Source organism: Lates calcarifer, linkage group LG18 (assembly GCF_001640805.2).
Source record: "Lates calcarifer isolate ASB-BC8 linkage group LG18, TLL_Latcal_v3, whole genome shotgun sequence".
Classification (NCBI taxonomy): Eukaryota; Metazoa; Chordata; class Actinopteri; family Centropomidae; genus Lates; species Lates calcarifer.
The window spans coordinates 14,883,836-14,905,868 of record NC_066850.1 but is presented as its reverse complement, the minus strand read 5'-3'; the positions used below and the strand labels follow the sequence as shown (position 1 = coordinate 14,905,868).

Genomic DNA, 22,033 nt, shown 5'->3' with positions numbered 1-22,033 from the left:
TGAGATTTTACAAATCAACTCACCTTTTGCATTTTAATGGACCCTTCCGATCTTTGCTCATTTGCCTTTTCAAAAGGTTGGTCTACATAAAGGGTCAATTTAAGTGCGTGTGTGTTTTAGTGGCCATCAATGTGGAAGGAGAGTTCTATGTGAGTGGAGGAGGTCTGAGCTCCAGGTTTCGTGTTGGTAGAATCACCTTCCACTGGGGCCGCTGCAACGCAACATCAGATGGGTCTGAACACAGCCTGAATGGAATGAAATACCCTCTGGAGGTAAAGAAAGTGTCTGTTTCTCCACCAACACACAGACGGTTAATACATTTTCTACAATTGAACCTACCTGTTTCTTACACTCATTCAGATGCAGATCTACTGTTACGATCCAGATGACTCTCAAAGGCTGGATGATGCTATCAGGGAAGGAGGAAGGGTCTCTGCTTTGGCTGTACTCTTTGAGGTAGGTCAACGAGTTGCTTTGTGACCCAGTGTTAAGGATCCATCCGTACCTCCTCAAATAAACTAAAAGTAATGTGATTGTTGCCTGTCTGTGAAATCCACATCAAAATCTTGCGCTCTTGTCCACAGATCAGCCTGGAAGACAACGAGAACTTAATTCCTGTTATCGATGCAGTCAACACTGTCAGCAGGTTTGGTAGGTCACTCCCTCATATAGCTGGGTGCAGATGATGACATAATAAACCCTTCAGCTGGAGGTTGTTGTTTAACATCCCGTTTAGGCAAATATAACTCCTGCTGTCATACCTATGAGACACACACTGAACACCATACAAATTAGATTCTTCCGAGAAGAAAACACTGTGAAGCAAATTAGATTTTTTATTCACCAGCTAAAATTCTAATTCTGGAGAATATTTTGTTTAATCAGCAGAGAAAGCAGCAGAGTAATGATGGTCAGCAATGAAATCAACACTTAAATCAAGACATTCCACCAATTCATTCTAAATTAGTATTTGACACAGTGTATTCTCTTAGTGTTAAATTTTGAGGAAACAGTTAGGTGGATTTAATGCAATTTGACAAGAAAAAGAAAGTGTGCATCAAAGCAGTGTTATTTCAGCATAACTGCACAATAATGGATATTTTTGAATGATAAAAATATTAAAAGTCTCTCTTGCTCTCTCTCTCCCATCATGAAAATCATAGCCTTAACATACAGTCTTACATTTTTAAAATGCTCAGTTTAAGTTGGTCATGCAGCACGGGACAAAAGATTTGTTATTTGTTGTGACATTTTGTTACTCACTTACTTATTTTTCTTTACCAGGTAAGAGTGGGTCATTGGAAGCCTTCACCTTACGGTCCCTGCTGCCTAATAACACAGATAAATATTACATCTACAATGGTTCTCTGACTGCCCCTCCCTGCACTGAAATGGTGGAGTGGATTGTCTTTAAAAACACTGTGGCCATATCAGAAACACAGGTCAGTAGGTTTGGTCACACACACATTCACATACACAGGTGTCCGCTGTCATCAGTGCTCATTTCTTGAATTAAGAAAAAAGGTCCACTATAGTAATGTTGGGTTTCATTCACTCATGTGAAAAGCTTCTTTTGAAATCAGTGACAGCATCTACTACTACATTGATGTAGCATCATGTCTGATCAGAGCCGGCAGGCTTTATGATGCAAGTTTTCAATTTTTAATGTTAGACACTTGCAGCTATACTCATGTAGTGCTTTGAAATAATGAAAAAGAAGCGTTCATTTGTTCTGTTTGGTGTGTTGGCTCATGTAAAAGTCATTAAAAGCATCAGTCAACATTTGCTTTAGTGCTCAGTTTTAAAAGACAACATGAAATGGACAAATGTCTTCTTCAAAGTCTGTCATTGCTGCCTGCAGTTGTTGTGTCTGGTTGTAGTTTGTGGCTGTTTTCAGGTCAGCTGTCTTTGACATTTGTGCACAAAACAAAAACAAAATGTCACACTGAAGTGATTCAATGTGACAGGCTTAGTCAAAATGTGAATTTACAGAATAGAGTTTTTGTAGTGGTGTAATCTGGTAAAAGGTAGAGACAACACAAGCTCACACTGGAGCCTTACTGCAGTTTGATTCCAGGCTAGAGACATTTAAGGACCTCTGAGGAACAGCGACTTTGGATGAAATCATCTGTGTAATAAACATCAATTATGTACCAGAATAATGGAGAGCGAATGAGGTCATGCCAGTGCTTGTGTTTGTTTTGTATGTGTGTTTTGTATGTGCATATTTGTGTGTGTGTGTGTGTGTATGCTTGTGTTTGTCTGTGTTTGCATGATTGAAACGGGGGTGGCAAGCCATGGCACGGGCACATCGTAGCTCACCAAAAATAGAGCAGTGCTGTCTCTCTGCCTCTGCCTGGCACCAACACAAGCCTCTTAAACTCACACACTCACAGGCTTCAGTTTTTAGTTTATTTTGGCAGCTACAGAGAAACAGGAAATATGCAACAGACACATCTTTCTGTCTTTGTTTCAGTTCTCTCTGTTCATCCTGTTCTCTCTGTCTCTTCTCTGTCTGTCTGTCTGTGTCTCTGCATCATTGTCCACAGTTGGAGGTGTTCTGTGAAGTGATGACCATGGAGCAGGCTGGTTATGTGATGCTGACGGATTACCTGCAAAACAACTTCAGGGAGCAGCAGCAACAATTCATGGGTCAGGTGTTTGCCTCGTACACCGGGGTGGAGGACGTGCTCACACCCAGTATGTCATCAAACACGTTTTCTGCTTGTTTGTTTCATATTTGTTTATTTCCCATTAAGGTACTTCACTTTTTCAGAGATAAGAGATTTATTTGACAACCATAGATACCACCCACATATGAGGGGACATTCGGGGGACCTTGTGCAACGCACACTAAAAGTTCTCCAAAGGTGTTGAATATCCCAAATCAGGACATTGGGGACGTAGCGAAAACATCTTTTTTATGGAAGTTTTCTATATGATTTTAAGGGGACGTTCCAATTTGGTTATTTTATAGTTACATAGCAGTGTCACAAAGAGGACATTCTGGATGTAAACAAAATGTTCCCATATGGTTCCTTGTTGGTCATATGAGAACGTTCCATCCTGTAGTAACGGTCCCCTAAACGTTCCAAGAACGTTCTGAATGTTCCCCTAAGGTCTGCCATAAAACGTCCCCTTACTTTTTAAAGAACGCCACATCATGACCATCTGGGAACATTACTAGGTCCTTTACTCCAGTGTTCTTAGAACATCCTGGGAACGTACAATTCCTTGCAGGGTCGTTACTTTGTAGATGCAATTCATTCAACTAATTATATACAGAAGCTGTGATCGGCTTGTGAAATAAGATACATTATTATGGATGAAACTACCCAGCCGTTTATAAAGCAGGTGAAAATAGCTTTATCTTGACCAGCTGCAACATTTAAATGCTACTTTAATAAAAACAGTAAAGTAATATAGCTCACTGAAAGGGACCAGTCTGTATAATGAGTCTCAGTCACCTTCCAGTCACAGACTAGATTTAGATCCCTGCTGTGATTATGAAGCACATGGCACAGTCAAATGGCATCTTGAGGACTGTTAAACATAATTCTATACCTTTCCATGTGAAGTCTGTTTTAAACCAACCTGTGGTAACATAGTATTTAGGGACTTCTATGGACTTTTGATGACCAATTACAATTTTAACACCATTTATCTCGTCTGTGTCACCTCCTCCCAAAGCGCTGCCATCTGTCTCCTCTTAATGATACAGACACATTTTTACACCAGAGAAAGTATCTTCAGTGGTAATATATCATCATATTACACCAAGATTAAGTTAAAAATGATTGACTAATAAATTATTTAGATCATTTCTTGATTATTTCACATTTTTAAGCAAGAATTGTGGCAAAAAAAGCCAAATAATCTCAGGTCAGAACAACTCTAATGAGAGACTTTTTCTTGGTCTCATATTGTTGTGAACTGAATATCTTTGGGCTTTGGACTTTGGTTGGTCGAACAAAACAAGATATCCTCTGATGTCATCTTGGAGGTTGTGATGGGTTTGTTTGTTTTGAGACAGTTCATAGACTGAACCATGAATCAGTTAATTTAAGAAATAACTGTCAGATTGATTAATAATGAAAATTATTGTTAGTTGCAGGCCTACAAAATAATACTGTGAAGAAAAACAATATTCTTTAGACAAAGTAAAAGAAATTGTATCTAGAGCTGCAGACATGAACTGATCTCCTCTTGCTGCTTTAAAATATCTTTTCCGTTTCACTTTCATTTTTGTTTCAGTTTCCTTGTTCTAAGTACCGAGCCTGTTTTGTTTTGTGGGCTCAGTGCCTGTAGGTCATCTAGTATGGTGGGCTATGAGAACTGTTCTATATGACTGCAGCTTTAGTTTCTGACTGGCAGAGATCTTAGTTCAGAGTACTGGCTGAGACACTGGTGTGGATAAACAGTGCTACTGAATCCACATACAACATGTTATGAAAAGTCTTCTCTGTTAGGCTTTAAAGAGGTCAATCCAGACTCTCCACCTCTCTGAACTTCTGTATCTTTTTTAATTTATACCACGTTTTTGGACGGCATGGTGGAGAGAATGTAACCTTTGCCTCAGAGAACAATATATATATTATATTATTAATTCCATGACTGAAAATACTGCCCTTGCTCTACTTCCTCTGCAGCTGTCCTCCAAGGTCAGCCTAGTCATGATCATCAAAAGATATAATTCACAACGCTCCATCTTCATAAAGTCGACCCTCGAGTAAAGTGGGTCTTTTGGGTTGCCAGGGAGCTTGACTTTGTAGTTCAGCACCCCTGCTCCTCTCAGCACAGGCAATTTATGTTGCTGCTCTTTTTGAAATTGAAATAAAGTATTCAGAAATTCAGAGAGGGGTCTTTTTGCCTGTAACAAATTCATGATCCTATACACACACACACACACACCACACACACACACACACACACACACCCCTCCTGATCATTGCCACACTCACCTAGCCTTTTTAAAATGTATTCCTGTTTTCTTCCATTTTCAGTACAGTAGATTAACAGCAAGTTACCTTCTGCAACACTGAGCTTAATGTGCGATGTTGCATAATTTTTGAGTTGTTTTGCATCGTATTCACATGTCAGTCATTCTAATTTTCTTTCTCTCTCTCTGCTGTCTCCAGCCTGCAGCTCGGAGCCAGAGAACGTTCAGGCTGATGCCCAGAACGACACCACCATCGTGGTGACGTGGGAGCGTCCCCGCGTGGTTTACGACACCACCATCGACTGGTACACTGTCACCTACCAGAGGCTGCAGGGCCGAGACCAGAGCAAGCAGGAGTACAGGACCGATGGGGACCAGGATGTGGTACGACAGATTTATTTACACAGCACTTATAAATAGATAATGAATATAAATTACAGTCATTTTGTTAGATTCATCATCCACTCTGACTCACCATCTGTTACTCTCATGGTGCAAGTGCTGTTTAGGATCTAGATTGATTAAATTGATTGCTTGATTGATAATGACGATCAGTCTTGGCTTCTTGACCACAGGTCACTGAACATCCCTAAAGTCATCAATATTCATGCCAACACAACACAAATACAGGACTGTTATAAACCCTTTGTTTGCATACTTTATAATGTATGTGCATTATTTGTTATTGAATTTGTAGTTTTTGACTCTTAGCGCAGCATTTTTTTTTTTTTTTTTTTCATTGTGGTTTGGTAGTTTGACTCATTTTAGTAGTTTTTGTGGGTGGTCTTTTAGGATGTGATGAGGGGACTGCACAGGACACTCCTCCTAGTGATTGGGGCAATTGTCACAATGTAATACCACCTGTGTTAAGAGTGCATGTAACCTAAATTTAAATTTAAACCTTAATTGAAACTTGTCAATGCGACTTTTCAGGGTGCCATCATTCCCAGCCTGCTGGCCAACAGCAGCTATGTAGTTCAGGTGGTGGCTGTTTGCACCAATGGACTCAGAGGACGATGGAGCGACCAGATTATAGTGGACATGCCGTTAGAAGATCCTGGTACAGACACACATACACAAAATCTCATACAAAGTAAGAGTGTGTATTTGAAGTGTCACATTCACCACATGTTTAAGTAAGTCTTTCTTTCCTCTCTGTAGAAAGTGATTCAGATTCTGACACTGTCACAAAAGACTTGGAGGGTTACAGGCAGGTAGGTCAATCTGTATGTCTGTGGTTTCACCTGATACCGCTCTGCATGTTGGCTTTCATTCTGCTGGATTATTTTGCGGAGCTGAAGTTTGCCTTGTATTCAGTCATATCAGGGAGCCTAATTATTATGCAAATGACTGTAATTATGTCAGTCGAGGCTTGTCATTGTGTTTGGAGAGTGGTACCAAAGGTTATGAGGGACTTTTCAGATTTGCCAGTGCAGACTTACCTCATCAGTTGAATATTGAAGAAGTAAACAAGACAACTGCCCAACCACTGTGATTTTGGTAGAATGTTTATATTCACTTATTTAAGGAAGAAGCTGTAAAAATCCTTCATTTTTGTTAGGTCTTATCTAAAGGCAGATGGGGGAGGCCTGAGAACCAAAATCAGGTGGATTTGTCTCTGGAGGACCACAGCCCTGTTGAAGAGATCCCAGTAGAGCAGACCAGAGTTTACCAGAACCAGCCTACACACCACCAGAACCAGCCGAGAGACCAAACCCAAGCAAACCAGAACATCCCAGTCCAGGTCAGCCCCCATTCGACCCCAAAGACTCCCTCCGACTCTGCAGTTCTCCAGAAAACTCAACTCAACCAGAGCGTGAAAAAGAAACCGGGCCGAAACAAGTCTAAACCAGATGATATGGATCAGAACTGGATTGATGAGGACAGGAGGATCCCAACCAACCGGCCCATTACTAATGCAGGTTTTGACAGCAATGGTGCAATCTGGGTAACTGAGACAACTGAACGGCCGGGCTTCCTGTTTCCAGTTGCTCGGACCACCACACTGCCAATTATCCACAGACAAATGACTGAGGAGGCATCATTGTCAGTTTTGCCACATCAGGTACTTCAGGTTAACGTGACTTTTTGTTTCCCTCATTTTTCTCTTTTTAAACCTGATTAAATTGAATTACCTGTTACCTGGCCCTAATGTTGAAACAAACAACTGAGACACACAATATAACACAGTGTTTCTAGTAAGTTCCAAATACCAGACTGTTGTGTTTCAACTTAACCGTGTCCAAAGATTTGTTTCGTGGTGTTGTAGTTTCTTCCATACCTCCATAGGTAGTCTGTTTTTGTCCACTGTCTCTTTCACTTACAGTCAGGAGATACACCAGACCAAGCTGGTGAAAGTGGCGTGCCCTCTCCTCAGTCGGACCTCAACACACCTCCTGTGGAGGACATCCAGGTCACAGATATCTTCTATGAAGACACAGTCAACAACTTTCCACTGGAAACCACCATCTCCACTGCAACACAGTCTGCTGCTGTTGTGGTGCCAGGTTAGATTTGACAGGAAGAGCTTATTCATTTTTGGCAGTCTCATTTACCAAAAACGTCTTGGGTTGGTTCTGCTACTGCCTGGAAAAGAAGACAAAATGTCTTATGATATCCCACCTTACATTACATTATGACATGTCAGATCATCTGACATATAAGGCTGTATTATTTCACCTCACATCACACACATCATGATGTGACATCAAGCTCTGGTTCATCATGTTACATTACAACATGCCAAGTAGAGTCATGTAAGGCCACATCATGTCATAACATGAAAATCCTATCATGTTATGTAGTGCAATGTCACAACATAGCTTAACATGTCATGTCATGTCACTTTAGGCCACAACAGGTTTTGCATCATATCATGCAGCATCATGTCATGTCATCATTGTGTTCATTTTGTCCCACAGGTAATAAAGTGGACAGAGTCCCCCCACTGTCCCCTGAAGACAGCGATGCCCCAGTGAACAAACCTCCACCAGAAACCATCACGTCAGTTTCCTCCTCCCTCTGGATCACCGCAAGGACTGCAACTGCCAGCAACACCCTCGCCAATTCAGTCTACAAATCATTCACCACCTCATCTCTTCTCAAGGTGCTGATGCATACAACCCAGCCCATGTTCAATGGTAAGACAAAACACCCAAGAACACCCTCTCTATCTTATATATATATTAACTTCCCCTTGTTGTGTAAAGTGTCTATCAAATCATAGTTTAACCATCAGCAGAATGGTGTAAACATGTTCTTTGGTGGTGGGTAGAGAGCTGGACTTAATTGCAGTGGATGATTGCCTTTCTCCTCTAATGGCCCATTGCTGTTTGGCTAATCACTGCTGTGCTCTGTGATCATGGTGGCATTTTGTATAGTGGCATCAGGTTGATAATGGTGGTGGTGGTGGTGGCTGATGGTTGTAATGATGATGGTTGAGAAGAACAAGGCTGGCGTTGACAATAATTAGTGTAATAATCAGCAGCTTTCTCACTCTCACTGGTTCAGAAATGAAACATTCTTGACTCGTCTTCAAATCTTTCAGCATGTTACGACTCCACGTGAGGTCATATTTCTCTGGGTTGTTGTTTAATCTACTCAAATCCACTCAAGCTTGGTGATTAGCATCTACTTCTGGGACTTGTCTTTCTTCCTTCTGGGTCTGCATTCCTCTCTCTGGCTGAAGGGCACACTCTGGTGGTTGTTTTTATCCTCTGTCTTCATTGAAGAATGCAGCATTCACTTTATGTGTTTGTCCTCACCAAGCTGATTGATTTTCACTCAGAATCACAACAAATAACTTGGCTCTCTTCTTGCACATTGTGTATGGAGTGGGCCTGATATTGATCAAACCTTTGCTGAGTCACGACTCTGTACTTCTATCTGAATTTCTTGACTTCGGTCAAACTATCATGTCCACCATATCTGGAAATTCAGCTCTTTCCTTTTCTTTTATCTTTTCTGGCATGAAATAGTCCTTTTGAAAGGGAAACATTTCAAAGCTTTGGTGTCCTGGAAAAGTTTTCTTGTGATTTTGACTTTTCTTGCAGCAAACACACCCAGGTCTGAGGACTCAACCGTTGACCTCTCCTCTGGCTTAACAAACTCTGCTGCAGTCTCTGTCCCAAAAAGATTATTCAGTTTGTCACCTCCATCACTCAACCCCATCAATGAATACCCCAGCAGTTTCAGTCCTTCTCTTGCCCTCCCTGAAGATGAGAGGAGTGGTGTTAACTTTCATCACAATGACAAGTCCTCTGAGGAGCACTCTATTGTCCATCTAGAAATGGATTTAGAACGCCCTCAGATTTCTACCACTTTGGGTTCTCAAAATCACTTAAGCACTGAGTACTCTCTTCCTCTTCTGTCTGATTATGACTTGAGTCCCATCAACTTATCAAAAACAAGCTCTGTTGAAAATGCTTTAAATAGAAATGCTCCTCATTCTCAAAGTGACATTAGGATTCAAGATAGACTGAACATCTTGCCACATCCCAACAATGAAGAGGAACTGAGGATGACTGGACGTAATGACAACCACAACTCTCTCTTTGATTCTAAAGATTTGGATCTTTCAGACGGATCAACAGGGGACAGTGGATCAGGCTCTGGCCTTGATGGTAATGGGCTCAATCAAGACTTTGATGAAGTGGCTACAATCAAGACTGACCTTTCTACTTTTGCAAGCTTAACTGTTAGCTTCAAGGTGGATGATACTAGGGAAAAGAGTAGATCAACTGCAACTAAGATGGCAACTGAAACAAATAAGGATATAGATAGGGCAAGAAGTAATAAAGGTGGCACAAAACAGTGGGAAACAGCAGCAGAGAAAGAGATAGCAGAGAATGATAGTGAGCTAAGTCATGAGGAAGAAGAAAAGATTGGAGGAGAAGGACTAAATGAGACTGTGAATGAGGTAGTGTGGAAAATGGATAGAGAAACAGAGGATAGTGCCAGATGGCTCAGTAGCATAGCAGGATGTGACATGCTGAAAGAAAAAGAGAGAGAAACTGAAGGTGAAACTGTAGGAAAGACTGAGAATGACACTGAGAACGGCAGTGGAATTGAAAGCGTTAGAGTTTTTAGCTGGCCTGAAGATGTCAGTGGTTCTGGAGAGGGTGGTGGAGATGGAGGGGAAAATGATAAAGAAAAAGGAAAGATAACCAGTGATGGTAAGGAGGATATCAAAGCTCTAGCTGAAAAGGAAAGTGATAGTAAAGGCAATGGAAGAAAAGACAGCAACAAAGATGCTGTACTTGGAGGGAGAGATGGTCTGCAGCTGTCTGTCAGTCAAAATAAACCCAAAGCAGAGTTCCCACTGTTTGACAGCAGTGAAGAAAATAGCAATGGTGATGGACATGATGAAGAAGATGAAAATAAAAGTCTTGACAGGTCTCTCAAGGACAACTGGGAGGGAGATGGTGATGGTAAACTAAAAGTAGGAATGGAGAGTGTGGAACATATTGAAGAAGGTGGTACAGAGGATAGTGATGCAGTTGTAATTGGAGAAAGTTTGCAGCAGTTCTCAAGTGTGGACAGACTGTTGTTTGATGCTGCAAGAAGTCCTGTTTTGGGGCGTATAGTCCCTCTGCTCAGACTGACAGATGCCAACAAGGCAATGGAGGAGCAAATGGAAGGTAAATATTAGACATTGTTCAGCTTTTCCTCACCATTACCTCTCTGTGATTAAATTTGTCATGGCAGTCATTCCCTCTCATATACTGTACATATTTTCACAGACATAAGTTAAAGTGCTAACCTTTGCTAATGCTATCAGGGCTGACAGTTTAGGTTTTAACTTTTCTGTTCTGCTCAGTACCAAACAGCAGACAAAGTTAGCAACTAGCTGGTTACACACAGTGGAGCATTTAGTAGTTAAAGAGACAGATTCCTTCAAGAAGAGGTAGAGACCAAACAGACCTTAAACAGAATTCTAATGTTGTTTCATTTCTGCTGAATGTGTCATTAACTTTTTGCCACATCAACCTAATATGGAGATAATATGTCAGTGTTGTGTTTATAGCTAATTGTGCTATACCCAAGTCTTGGGGGCAGATTTACTGACTCTCCCTCCCCCATACCCTGCTTTCTCTACCCCTTTTCTCTCTGTCTCTCACCCACCACACCTCACCCTGCTCGACCTCTTCCCTCCTGTCTCTCTCAGAGGGCAGCAACAGCAGCCACGAGTCTCGGGTCGGGCTGGTCGGAGGCGTGGAGAGGGAGAAGAGGACAGTCGTTCCTCTGGCTGTCGTCTCCACTCTCACCATCCTCTGTCTGTTGGTACTGGTGGGCATACTCATCTACTGGAGGTACACTCACTCACACACGTACACACACACACATAGTCTGTATTAAGTTCACCTATGTAGTTAAATGAGATTCTGATTTGTTTGTGTCACAGAAACTGTTTTCAGGCAGCAAATTTCTACCCAGATGACAGTGCATCACCTAAAGTCATATCTGCTCCGTCTACACCCCTGCTGCTGGCCACAGGTAACACACACACACACACAAATTATCATCAGTATATCAAAGGTGGTGTTAAATATGCAGCTGAATGTTCACTCTCATGTTACAGACGGTCATGAGCCGCTGACAGTGAAGCAGTTTGTGAAGCATGTCATGGAGCTGCACACCACCAACACCTTCTACAAGGAGTTTGAGGTATGTTCATGATAAGTATTTGAGTTCAGAAAAAAGTCTGTGGCATTTTCTTTCACAATGGGACATAAACAACCAAAAGATATTTTTGAAAAACTCCTCCAGTAAAAGATAGCAGATGGAGGCAGATGGCTCTGTGGGGAGACTTCTTGAGATTTTGCTGACAAAGATTTAACCAGGATAAAAGGACCACTTAGTAGACAGTAACTCATTTGTCATAGCCGCTTAATGCTCTTCCATATCTCTATTAACATCATGCTCTACAGGAATATCACGTAGTCCAGTGTTGATATGTAACTTCATGTACAACATGTTATACAACAGTACGAACTGTACAAAAGGGTGTTTGGTACTAACCACGGCAATGCTATTTGGTGCTGCATGCTCATTCCAGACTCTAAATTCAAATACACAAGCACAGACAGAGCTCTGACAGGCAGGTTTGCACAAATCTGTACAGATCAATAAAAACTACCTGTTGCAAGCTTTCAGGCCGGTGAAATTTCCATCTCTGTTTGTATTAAATGTGAAAGCAGACTTTGGCAACATCTCATGTAGAGAATTGATATCTGAATGTTGGTTACCTGTTTGAGAACAGCTTGTGGCTTAGTTTCAACCAGTAGGTACATCTGCATGGCATTAGTCACCCCTGTTTCCTAGCATGAACCTCTTGAGTAACACACACAGACAGGATAAATTTAAGTGGTCTTATTCTTTCCATGCTGTTGACAGTGTATTTGTGCATTTTCCCCCTTTTTGTTACAGTGTTTTTGCCTTTTCTATAGCAACAGCAACAGACCTACAACCAGTCTTAATTGACTTATAGATACATGCAAGCCTTTTAGGTATTTGCATAATCAAAATGATGCCTTAATATTTCACAGTGTTGAATAAAAGGGCATAGCTAAGTCCACAGATCAGATGGGAAAATCAGTGTATTTCCCACTTAGCACCGCCTCTCTGTGTGTATCTGAACCCCATATTCCTGTACCTGCACTGACTCCTTGTCTGTCTGTCTGTCTGTCTGTTTGTTTGTCATCTTGCCCCCTTTCCCACTCTCCTTTCACCTCCTCCACCACCATCGTCGTGCTTTCTGCATCCTCACCACCCTCCATTAGATTGTCAAAGAATCCTATGAGGTAAGACACCTACAGTATCACCCCTCTTCACTTGCAGAGGTGCTGTTTTCTTTCTTTCTTCTTGTTTTTCTTTTTACACCTCTGGAAAACGTAAATTTTGTTTGAATTGAAATCTCCCTTATGTAACCCTCTGTTGGCCCACTGTTGTCCTTTTGTGGACTTCATCATCTATTTTTCAGATGTGATATTAAATGTAAACTTTTTACTGTTTGCCAGAAATTGAGGTAGAGTTACTGTTCTCTGCTTCTCTAGGTTTCTGTTGATATAGGAAGCTTATTCACAGATATATTTTCAAACTGAGATAGTTCAAATATTTCATAGTCATGCAGTCTTTTTTAAAGGTGCTATATGCGAGTTTCAGCTATTTCTACATTGCCAACATTAACAGCAGTTTACTTCCCAGTCTAGAGGAGATGTGTTTCAGCATCAAACTTCAGTGTTGGAAAGCAATACCAATGTTAGCTCTTTTTCTTGCTTCTGTTTTCATAACTTTTCATTTACTGAAGTTAGCATGCTAACCAGATAGCCTCAGTCTATCTCTTGTTATAATACCATTTTGTGATGGTGAGTCACAGTAGTGTCTAGTCTGCCCTCAGTCCAGCAACAGTTGTAATGTAGACAGCTGCTAATGCTAATGTTGCTTACATATAGCACTTTTAAGCACAACAGAGATTATAATCCTATTATCCATGCAACTGTACTGCACTAAGTCTGTTGTTGCACCATAAGGTTTTAATGATGAAAAAACTGTAATGTGACCTCCATTCACAGTCAACATGAGGGCATGTAGCATCAGTCTGTTGTGCCATCATTTATTTTTCTCTCACGAAAGTCTTGCTTTTTATTTCATACACTACTCCTCTTCTTAATTTGAGTGACTACCTCATTCATAAGTGCTTAACCAGCATATTGTAATATTATAGACCTACCTGTCCAGAAGAAAAACAGCCACATTTGATGTTCACTCCAGTCGCTCCAGGGTGCTCCTTGTGCTCATTAGCATGTTCAGCCTCCTCCGAGTCATTAATCTAAATCCTGTTTGTGTTGTACTATATATTGTGTTGTGTTTCAGGAGGTGCAAGCGTGTACAGTGGACATGGGTATCACCGCTGACAGCTCCAATCACCCTGACAACAAAAGCAAGAACCGCTACATCAACATATTAGCCTGTATGTCACTGTTTAATATAGCCACTGTTTAACATTTACATGTAATTGTAGAAACCAACAATTAAGCTCATTGGTGTTCTTCTTCCCCCAGATGACCATAGCAGAGTGAAGCTCTCCAACAGCTTGGACAGAGATGGGAAATGTGGGGACTATATCAACGCTAACTTTGTTGATGTAGGTGCATTTCTGTGGTCTGTTTAACTGTTATTATAATTTTCCTGTATGTATGCACACATTTTAGTATATCCAGTGTTTTCTTGACTAAAAAGTGGATTCCCCTGCAGGGTTATGAGCGAACAAGGGCGTACATCGCAGCTCAGGGTCCTCTCAGAGCGGGCAGGGAAGACTTTTGGAGGATGATCTGGCAGCAGAATGTCGGAGTCATCGTCATGATCACCAACCTCAAGGAGAAAGGACGGGTAGGAGGTCACTTTGAGTATTTGAGTATTCATCTTCCATTTGTGATGATACCTACAAGCTAGGATTGAGTTTTTTTTTAATATCGTGGTACTTGTATAGTTTGGAAATGGTTGTTTTGTTTTCATGTGAATATCTCTATCTAAATTTTGATGTAGATATATTTATTTAAGTTTTTAAAATCAATTTTATTATAATTTCATGTTCCCTACAATCACATCACACAATCTGGCCCATTGTTAATATAAAAATGTTAATCAAATGGCAATAATTGCAGCTTTAATTTTAAAGTTTTAAGTTTTAATGTGGATGGACGGAGTATTTTTTAAGGACCTAAGCATTAGTTGATTACTGCCCCCCTATGGTTTGGATTGGTCATGTCAGCTACAATATTTCATACTGTTGGTTGTAAATTTTGATTCCTCACAGCGACAAAAGGACCTTTGAAACTCTCACACCTCTTCATTGGTTGTATCTTCTCTATCCTTCTACAGACAAAGTGCGACCAGTACTGGCCAGACGAGAACCAGGAGGAATACGGTCCATACCAGGTGACCCTGAAAAGCAGCAAGACCCTGGCTTACTACACATTGCGGACGTTCACTGTCAGAGACACCACAAATAAGGTACATAAGACACAAACATCAACTAACAACAGGTGCTGCAGTGACATTCTGAAAGGTCCAATTGTGTCTTCAGATAGTGTCCACATATGCAGGCACACAAACACACATGGTAACACCTTCTTCGTCTTCGTCTTCCAGGTGTCTCAGAGAAGGGTTGAACACACAGTCCTCCATTACCACTACACCCAGTGGCCAGACATGGGTGTCCCAGAATACACTCTGCCCGTCCTGTCCTTCATCAGAGCATCCTCCCGGGCCCGGACACAGGAGATGGGACCTGTCCTGGTACACTGCAGGTACACATTCAACAAGAGAGCTACTATTTCTGATATGCCATGTTCTGAATGTACTCTGTGCGTTTGACATGAAATGTGTGTGCATCACAGTGCTGGTGTAGGACGGACAGGAACATACATAGTGATAGACAGCATGCTGCAGCAGATCCAGGATCAGGGGACAGTGAACGTTCTCGGTTTCCTAAAACATGTGCGGACTCAGAGGAACTTCCTGGTTCAGACAGAGGTAAGCAAACTGACACAAAGACACACACACACACACACTGACAGTCCTTATTGAGAACATACTGTTGTACACCTGTAGGAGCAGTACGTGTTCATCCATGACGCTCTGGTGGAGGCCATCTTGAGCCGTGATACCTCTGTGACCTCTGACCTCCTCCACACCTATGTGTCTGACCTCCTGACCCCTGGGGCGTCAGGCAGGACACGCATGGACAAACAGTTCAAGGTATAGTAAACTTTTTTCCCTCCATATCGCATAAACCTCTGTAAAGTCAAGAGTTAATGATTATTTATCATTTATTCATACTTCATTTATTCTCATGTGCCTGTACACACTGAATATAATGAGTTTAACTGACTCATGTTGAATGTGTTTCAGTTGATCAGTCAGCGCCAGGCGAAGCACGCAGACTACAGCACTGCCCTGAAAGATGGCAACGCTGAGAGGAACAGAGCCAGAGCTCTGATGCCTGGTAAGCAGAGCTGGGTCTCTGACTGGGCAAAGCAGGCAACTGCCTGAGAACTTTAGACACCTAGAGGACCCCGAAACCACAGCTGGTTTGTGGTAATTTGATCAACTGCACCAGCAAAATCACAGTTTCAATTGACATGATTAGGGCCTTAAGGTGGATCTTGCTTTATTACCTGATGTAGAGGCTGCTGTCAAAGTCTGTATTTTACAAACTTTGTTATTTAAGCTGAGTTTACATCGACATGTTCTACATTAATTTGAGTTTAAGCAAGTTTCCACAGAGTAAACTTTGGACCAGGGAATATTCTATCATACCAGGGACTGATAGGGGACCAAGCACCTCAAACTGAAAAGGAACCATCAGTGTGATAACAGAAGCTGCAACATCTGTCTAACATCTGTTCAAACTCATTCTAGACCTCACAAACAGCAGTTAGAGCAAATGGAGTTTGATGTTTTATTTAGACAAAAAATTGTGAGGGAAACTTGGATAAGTTATCCACTGCACTGATAATGATGTGAAAGTGTGAAAGTTCCATCATTTCATCCACAACCTACACAGCATGCTTCACTCTATTAAACCTTTGTTGAACAGTGGCCACTGTGGCCAATGAATGCAATTACAGCACAGTGATAACTGCTGAAATGTAGTCTGTACAGTCAGCATACTGGCTAAATAATGTCAGTTACACAATGTCACAAAGTTTGCTAACATTAGCCACATCACCTGCTGATTACATGGCTGTAGCATTCTATTTGTGGAGGAAAAATGTGTCATTTCTTCTTTCAGAAAACGACACAGTCTCACTCTGTGTTGTTAGAATAAGGTGCAGGACCATAGTGAACTTGTTGGGACTGGTTGGCTTATCAGTGTGGATAAGAGGCCTATGAACAATGCGATGCTTCTCATATTTTGTTGCTGGCTCATGTCTTTGTGTTTTCCTTCAGTGGAGAGGTCAAGAGTTTGTCTGACTGCTTCAGAATCAAACTCCACAGGCTACATCAACGCCTCGTACGTCATGGTGAGACAACCGGCAACTGCATATATTTATATTTGATCAAAGGGTGCTTCTGCTGTTTTCAGTACAGCAGCAGAGTGTTTGCTGGCAGTTTGATGCTGCTCATGTTTTCACAGGGACATCACCACAGTAAGGAGTTCATAGTGAGCCAGACTCCTCTGAGCAGCACTGTGGCTGATTTCTGGAGAATGATCTGGGAGCACAACACACACACTGTCGTTCGTCTGCCAGACACACACTGTCAGGTATAACACACACAGACACAGACAGACAGACAGACAGACACACACACACACACACACACACACACACACTATATAGCACTTATAAAATGACTGTATACATGTTTTGTTGTTTATGTCAGGGTGAAGAGGGGGAGTGTTGCGTCTGCTGGCCCAGTAGAGACCAACCAATGAACTTTGAGGGTTTCACTGTGTCCTACTCGGGGGAGGAGCATGTGTGTCTGTCCAATGATGAGAGACTTTTGGTGCAGGACTTTACAGTGGAGTCTCCACAGGTAATACATACACACAGCATGTTACACACAGACTGTAGGTGCTGTGATTTCTCTTTCACACGTCTTAATGCCTCCTTTCTGTCTCTAGAACAATTATGTGTTGGAGGTGCGTCAGTACAGCGCACCCTGCTGGCCAAACCCAGACAGTCCCATCAGGAACAGTTTTGATCTGGTCAACACAGTCAGGGAGCACAGCAGACACACAGACGGACCTATGGTCGTACATGATCCGTGAGTACAACAGCAATAGGATCACTCATTTAACAGTTTGTTTTTGTCTTTAGGAAGGTCCATTTTCTAAAGCACGACCATTGTGTGTGTGTGTAGGTTGGGAGGTGCTACATCAGGGCTGTTCTGTGCTCTCACCACCCTGTCCAGCCTACTAGAGGAGGAGGGAGCTGTAGACGTCTACCAGGTGGCACGGATGACCAACCTTATGAGGCCTGGGGTGTTTAATGATATAGTAAGTACCAACACACACACACACACACTCTGACATACACTCTCTATGGCACCATGGCACTTTTATGAACTCTAGAATAACAATGGGGTCATTTTCAGCCATATTCACCAGTTTTCAGGTTATGAAAATCAAAGCAATTCAAAAAGAAGTAGCAGGTAAGACGTGTTTTGTCTTAAGAATGTGGCAGGTGCAGCCTCAAAAAAGTGTCTCATCCCCCACAGGAGCAGTACCAGTATCTGTACCGAGCCGTGCTCAGTCTGGTGAGCAGCCAGGAGGACCAGAGAGCCCTGCAGAGTCCAGAAACCAACGGATCTGTACCACTGGGGCAGACCAACATCGCAGAGAGCCTGGAGTCACTCATGTAGACATGCACACACAAACACACACACACACACACACACACGCAAATTTAACACATAAACATGTTGCGTACACAGAAAATACATCAACAAGCACACACACACATACACATAGCAGTATAGACTGAGTGACATGTGATGAGAGGACAAACACCAACAGCTCTGTGTCTGTGGTTCATAGTCATGTCAACTGAGCATGCTGATGCTGTAATGCGCGGTATGTTCAGTGACCAGAGATCATTATTCACAATTGAAAAATAAAAGGCAATGATCTAGTAAAGCTATAAATCATCAAAAGCCCTGTAGAGTCTGAAAACAAAATCATACTTTTTATGATGAGGGAACCAGGATCTCCTGATACGTCACCTCTCTGACACAGTGACTACACCCAAAATCTTTTCCCACACATTTCTTATCTGAACGTCTGGCAGGTTGAGACAGGCATTTAACGTGACTATCTGTACTTACCATACTGTCAGTGTGAGCATGCACAGCAGACTTAGCTACAGAACCAACAGGCTGACTTTTACTTTAAGAGAGAAGAGGTACCACTTTCTAATAAGACAACCTTTAAAAGTGAACTAATGACTTTAATCATGGCTAATAAATCAACATTATAACTTATTTTGTTATAAGTTATAATGTTTGGATTAGCAGGCTGTCAAAGCTCCATATGACTGGACCAAAAACACATGTAGTAACATCAACAAATGTGATGTGGTGTGTGATGGCTTCTAAGAAAGTGAAAAACCCCACGAGCGTTTAGGTTAATTATTAAAAAGTGGTACCAGAAAAACTTCACTGCCTTTTCAAGCAAAAACCTACAAATGTTCCAACTGTGTATCTGTTGCTAGTCAGCATGGAGCCTGAAGCAGCAGAGCTTCAACACTGTCTGAGAGGAGGCCTGAACATCCACTGAAAAAGACTAAAGAAATGTCGAAAAATTCAAAAAGAATTTCTAACCTCATCATTTCCCAATATTTCATTGGAAATGATAATCCTTGATACACCAACAACACACCTACCTTAAACTCTTACCTTAAACTTTTAACTTCTATTTGAATCTTTAAACATGTATTTCTTTTATTTGTGGCTTCTCGTTTTCTCTTGATTTTATTATTGTTTTTCTCTCATTTATTTCCTTCATTCTTCTAAAACGCAGAAATAAATATTAATAAAAATTCCCATTGGCAAACAGGCAAAACTACAAATTGAAGCAAGAAAATGTGAAAATACAGTTAAATATAAATAAAATGTAAATGAAAATAGAAACCATTTACCTGCAGAATATTTTCTACACTGCACATTAACCAGCTGATTTTGGGGCTCTAACCAAACTCTCTAAGTCCTCACAGTGACAGTAAAATGACTGCTGGTGTTTACTGCTGTTTCTGTCTCGTTGCCTCTGGCTCCATGGTCTCTGGTGCCCTGTGCCTTTTGTAATTCACGTTCTTGTTCTTTAAATCTGTTTTGATACAACTGTGTGACTAATATGCCAAAATAATGATGTGTGATTTTTATCTATTTTCTTAAAGGGGATCAGTGTCTCGTTTTGTTTGTAAAGGTCGGAGAGAAGACGGAGAAGTGTCACCAGATGTTTTGTATAAAATGTGATCTGGAATTTAAAGGGATATTCCACCTGAACTCTGTCTTTTGAGTGTCAACCACTCCCTATAGGTTTGACAGCTGTAGCCGTGGCTGTATAATGGATTCTAATGTTTTCATAGTAGGCAGAAAATATCACAGCCTCTCAGACCACTCTTGTAGCAGAAGAATCATTAATCTGAGACAGCTGCCATATTGTTGCAAACATTTAGATTGAGACAGCGAGAAAAAAGACAAACAGCCGAACTTACTGATATTTTGGGAGGATTTCAATTCTGATGAACCTCAGCAACTGAAAATGAAATTCAGAAGCTGAGAGCTGTGACTTTGAATCCCCGCAGCCCCTGTGCCACCCGCTATGACTGTTTTCATTTCTGAGGAACGTTTCCACTGCGTCAGGCTAAATCAGTCAACCTCTGAATCACTTTCAGACGACACCGCAGCTCGAATCTGTGCGAATCTGAGGGCGATTCAGAGCAGATATGTCTGTAATTTGTCTGAACTCTTTCTGTGTAAATTTCCCTGAATACATCAAAAGGCCAAATTACTGTATGTTTATATTGTACCTCTATATATTTTCTATTTTACTATAAAAGGTGATTTTCTAGTCATTTACACATATATAACTGTGTGGCTTCTATTTGATAATTTTAGCCTGAAAATATTGATCATGTTTATAGTTTTAATGGAATGTTATCTCTTTTTATCTTTATGATTAAGTAGCAGCTTCATGTCTATACCTTTATCTCCAGATATAAACTGGTGCAGTATGTACAGTATATAGCAACAAAATTAAAGATCTGTTTCAAACCTAATCTTGTCTCCTTAATTTGACACACGACAAACAGGATTATAGCTTTATCATGCTTTTATTTATTTATACTATAATACATTGTATTGCATTGTCTCCCCTGATGGACCTGTACATGACATGATAGTAACAAACAAAAGTCAAATAATCAATGCATAACCATGAAAGGTTAACAAGTCAAAAGCAAAAAATATATATTTCTATATAATCATATTAATATTTGTCATTACACATTATACTGTAGCAGTCACATAAGATAAAGTGTATATAGTGCATTAAGAATAAACCTCGTTATGCAGTGAGAGTATGAGTGCCCATCCTGGAAATATATATATTTTTTCGCTATTTCTGATTTTTTTTTCTTCTTTTTTTCAGTTTTTCAAGCACTTCAACCCCAAGCAGATTCCCACCGCCTCACTCCACATGGACACAACTCTATATGAAGGTCAGTATAAGTACTTTCATCCAATCACGTGGTGTTTCTAAAGCCTCACACACCTGGGTTTGCATCAGGTCTTTAGGTGATGTCATTTTACCAAGTCTAGGGTTTTATTGAAGACTTTACTTTAGCACTTGTGGGCTTTTTTCTGAACATTCCTTAAATAAAGCTGTGAGTAACATGAACATCATCAATCCTCACCTGTATTTCTGTTTCTGTTTATGTTTCTGATTATACACAAGGATACTCTGATAGAACACATCTAAAAAATGTTATGGCACACAGAGATGTTAGAATCAAAAGCAATAACATTAGCTGAAATCCTGCATTTCCTACTGTTCCCTACAGCTGCTGAGGAGCCAGTGTCTTAACTAAAAGACACTTCAGCAGTGTAGATGATGGCTGATCATCAAAATCATACCCATATGTTATCCTGCTGTCTGTCCTATAATGGCAGTTTACTGTGATGTGAATTTATATCCTTTACTAATTACCGTAAATTCTCAAATAAAAGCCTCTACAAATAAAGGCTGAGGGCTGTACCAATGCTGTTAGTGGTACCTATACTACAATGGCTATCTGTAAATTTGGCATAATCATCATTCACTCCATTAGTACAATGTGTTTTGATTGTACGCCCCTGAGCAACTGACAGGGAAACTCAAAACAAACTCCTTTTTCAAAATAAAAAAATCTAGGGGAGTTCTGTGTCCTGAACTGCGAGAAATATTTTAATATTAAAAACTAAAACAGGTCAGATGTAGATGGAACCTTCTAACACTTCTAAAATTAATTTTTTCCTGGCCTGGCCCTCTATTTGAGAATTTACAGTGCACATTTCTTTAATAACTACATTTTACAAGATGAGTTATGT

General features: G+C 40.9%; 1 protein-coding gene across 3 annotated transcripts in view; it reads left to right on the top strand.

Annotated features, from left to right (window-relative positions):
* ptprz1b (protein tyrosine phosphatase receptor type Z1b) overlaps positions 1 to 21,119 on the top strand; it is a 58,510-nt gene extending 37,391 nt beyond the window's left edge. Inside the window, exons 4-33 of one of the 3 annotated variants that reach the window (XM_018684304.2) lie at positions 121 to 272; positions 361 to 456; positions 585 to 651; positions 1,285 to 1,442; positions 2,550 to 2,700; positions 5,139 to 5,323; positions 5,873 to 5,999; positions 6,101 to 6,153; positions 6,501 to 7,004; positions 7,266 to 7,446; positions 7,861 to 8,079; positions 8,992 to 10,578; positions 11,106 to 11,250; positions 11,343 to 11,434; positions 11,520 to 11,605; positions 12,721 to 12,741; positions 13,814 to 13,910; positions 14,002 to 14,084; positions 14,195 to 14,329; positions 14,822 to 14,953; positions 15,092 to 15,249; positions 15,340 to 15,475; positions 15,554 to 15,700; positions 15,854 to 15,947; positions 16,895 to 16,968; positions 17,082 to 17,210; positions 17,330 to 17,482; positions 17,571 to 17,713; positions 17,810 to 17,945; positions 18,167 to 21,119. In XM_018684304.2, coding sequence (XP_018539820.1) covers positions 121 to 272; positions 361 to 456; positions 585 to 651; positions 1,285 to 1,442; positions 2,550 to 2,700; positions 5,139 to 5,323; positions 5,873 to 5,999; positions 6,101 to 6,153; positions 6,501 to 7,004; positions 7,266 to 7,446; positions 7,861 to 8,079; positions 8,992 to 10,578; positions 11,106 to 11,250; positions 11,343 to 11,434; positions 11,520 to 11,605; positions 12,721 to 12,741; positions 13,814 to 13,910; positions 14,002 to 14,084; positions 14,195 to 14,329; positions 14,822 to 14,953; positions 15,092 to 15,249; positions 15,340 to 15,475; positions 15,554 to 15,700; positions 15,854 to 15,947; positions 16,895 to 16,968; positions 17,082 to 17,210; positions 17,330 to 17,482; positions 17,571 to 17,713; positions 17,810 to 17,945; positions 18,167 to 18,310 — 5,585 coding nt within the window. In that variant the 3' untranslated portion in view covers positions 18,311 to 21,119. The remainder of the gene's footprint in view (positions 1 to 120; positions 273 to 360; positions 457 to 584; positions 652 to 1,284; positions 1,443 to 2,549; positions 2,701 to 5,138; positions 5,324 to 5,872; positions 6,000 to 6,100; positions 6,154 to 6,500; positions 7,005 to 7,265; positions 7,447 to 7,860; positions 8,080 to 8,991; positions 10,579 to 11,105; positions 11,251 to 11,342; positions 11,435 to 11,519; positions 11,606 to 12,720; positions 12,742 to 13,813; positions 13,911 to 14,001; positions 14,085 to 14,194; positions 14,330 to 14,821; positions 14,954 to 15,091; positions 15,250 to 15,339; positions 15,476 to 15,553; positions 15,701 to 15,853; positions 15,948 to 16,894; positions 16,969 to 17,081; positions 17,211 to 17,329; positions 17,483 to 17,570; positions 17,714 to 17,809; positions 17,946 to 18,166) is intronic. The other 2 variants (XM_018684306.2, XM_051077551.1) reach the window with 2 other exon arrangements.
* The last annotated feature ends 914 nt before the right edge of the window (positions 21,120 to 22,033 follow it).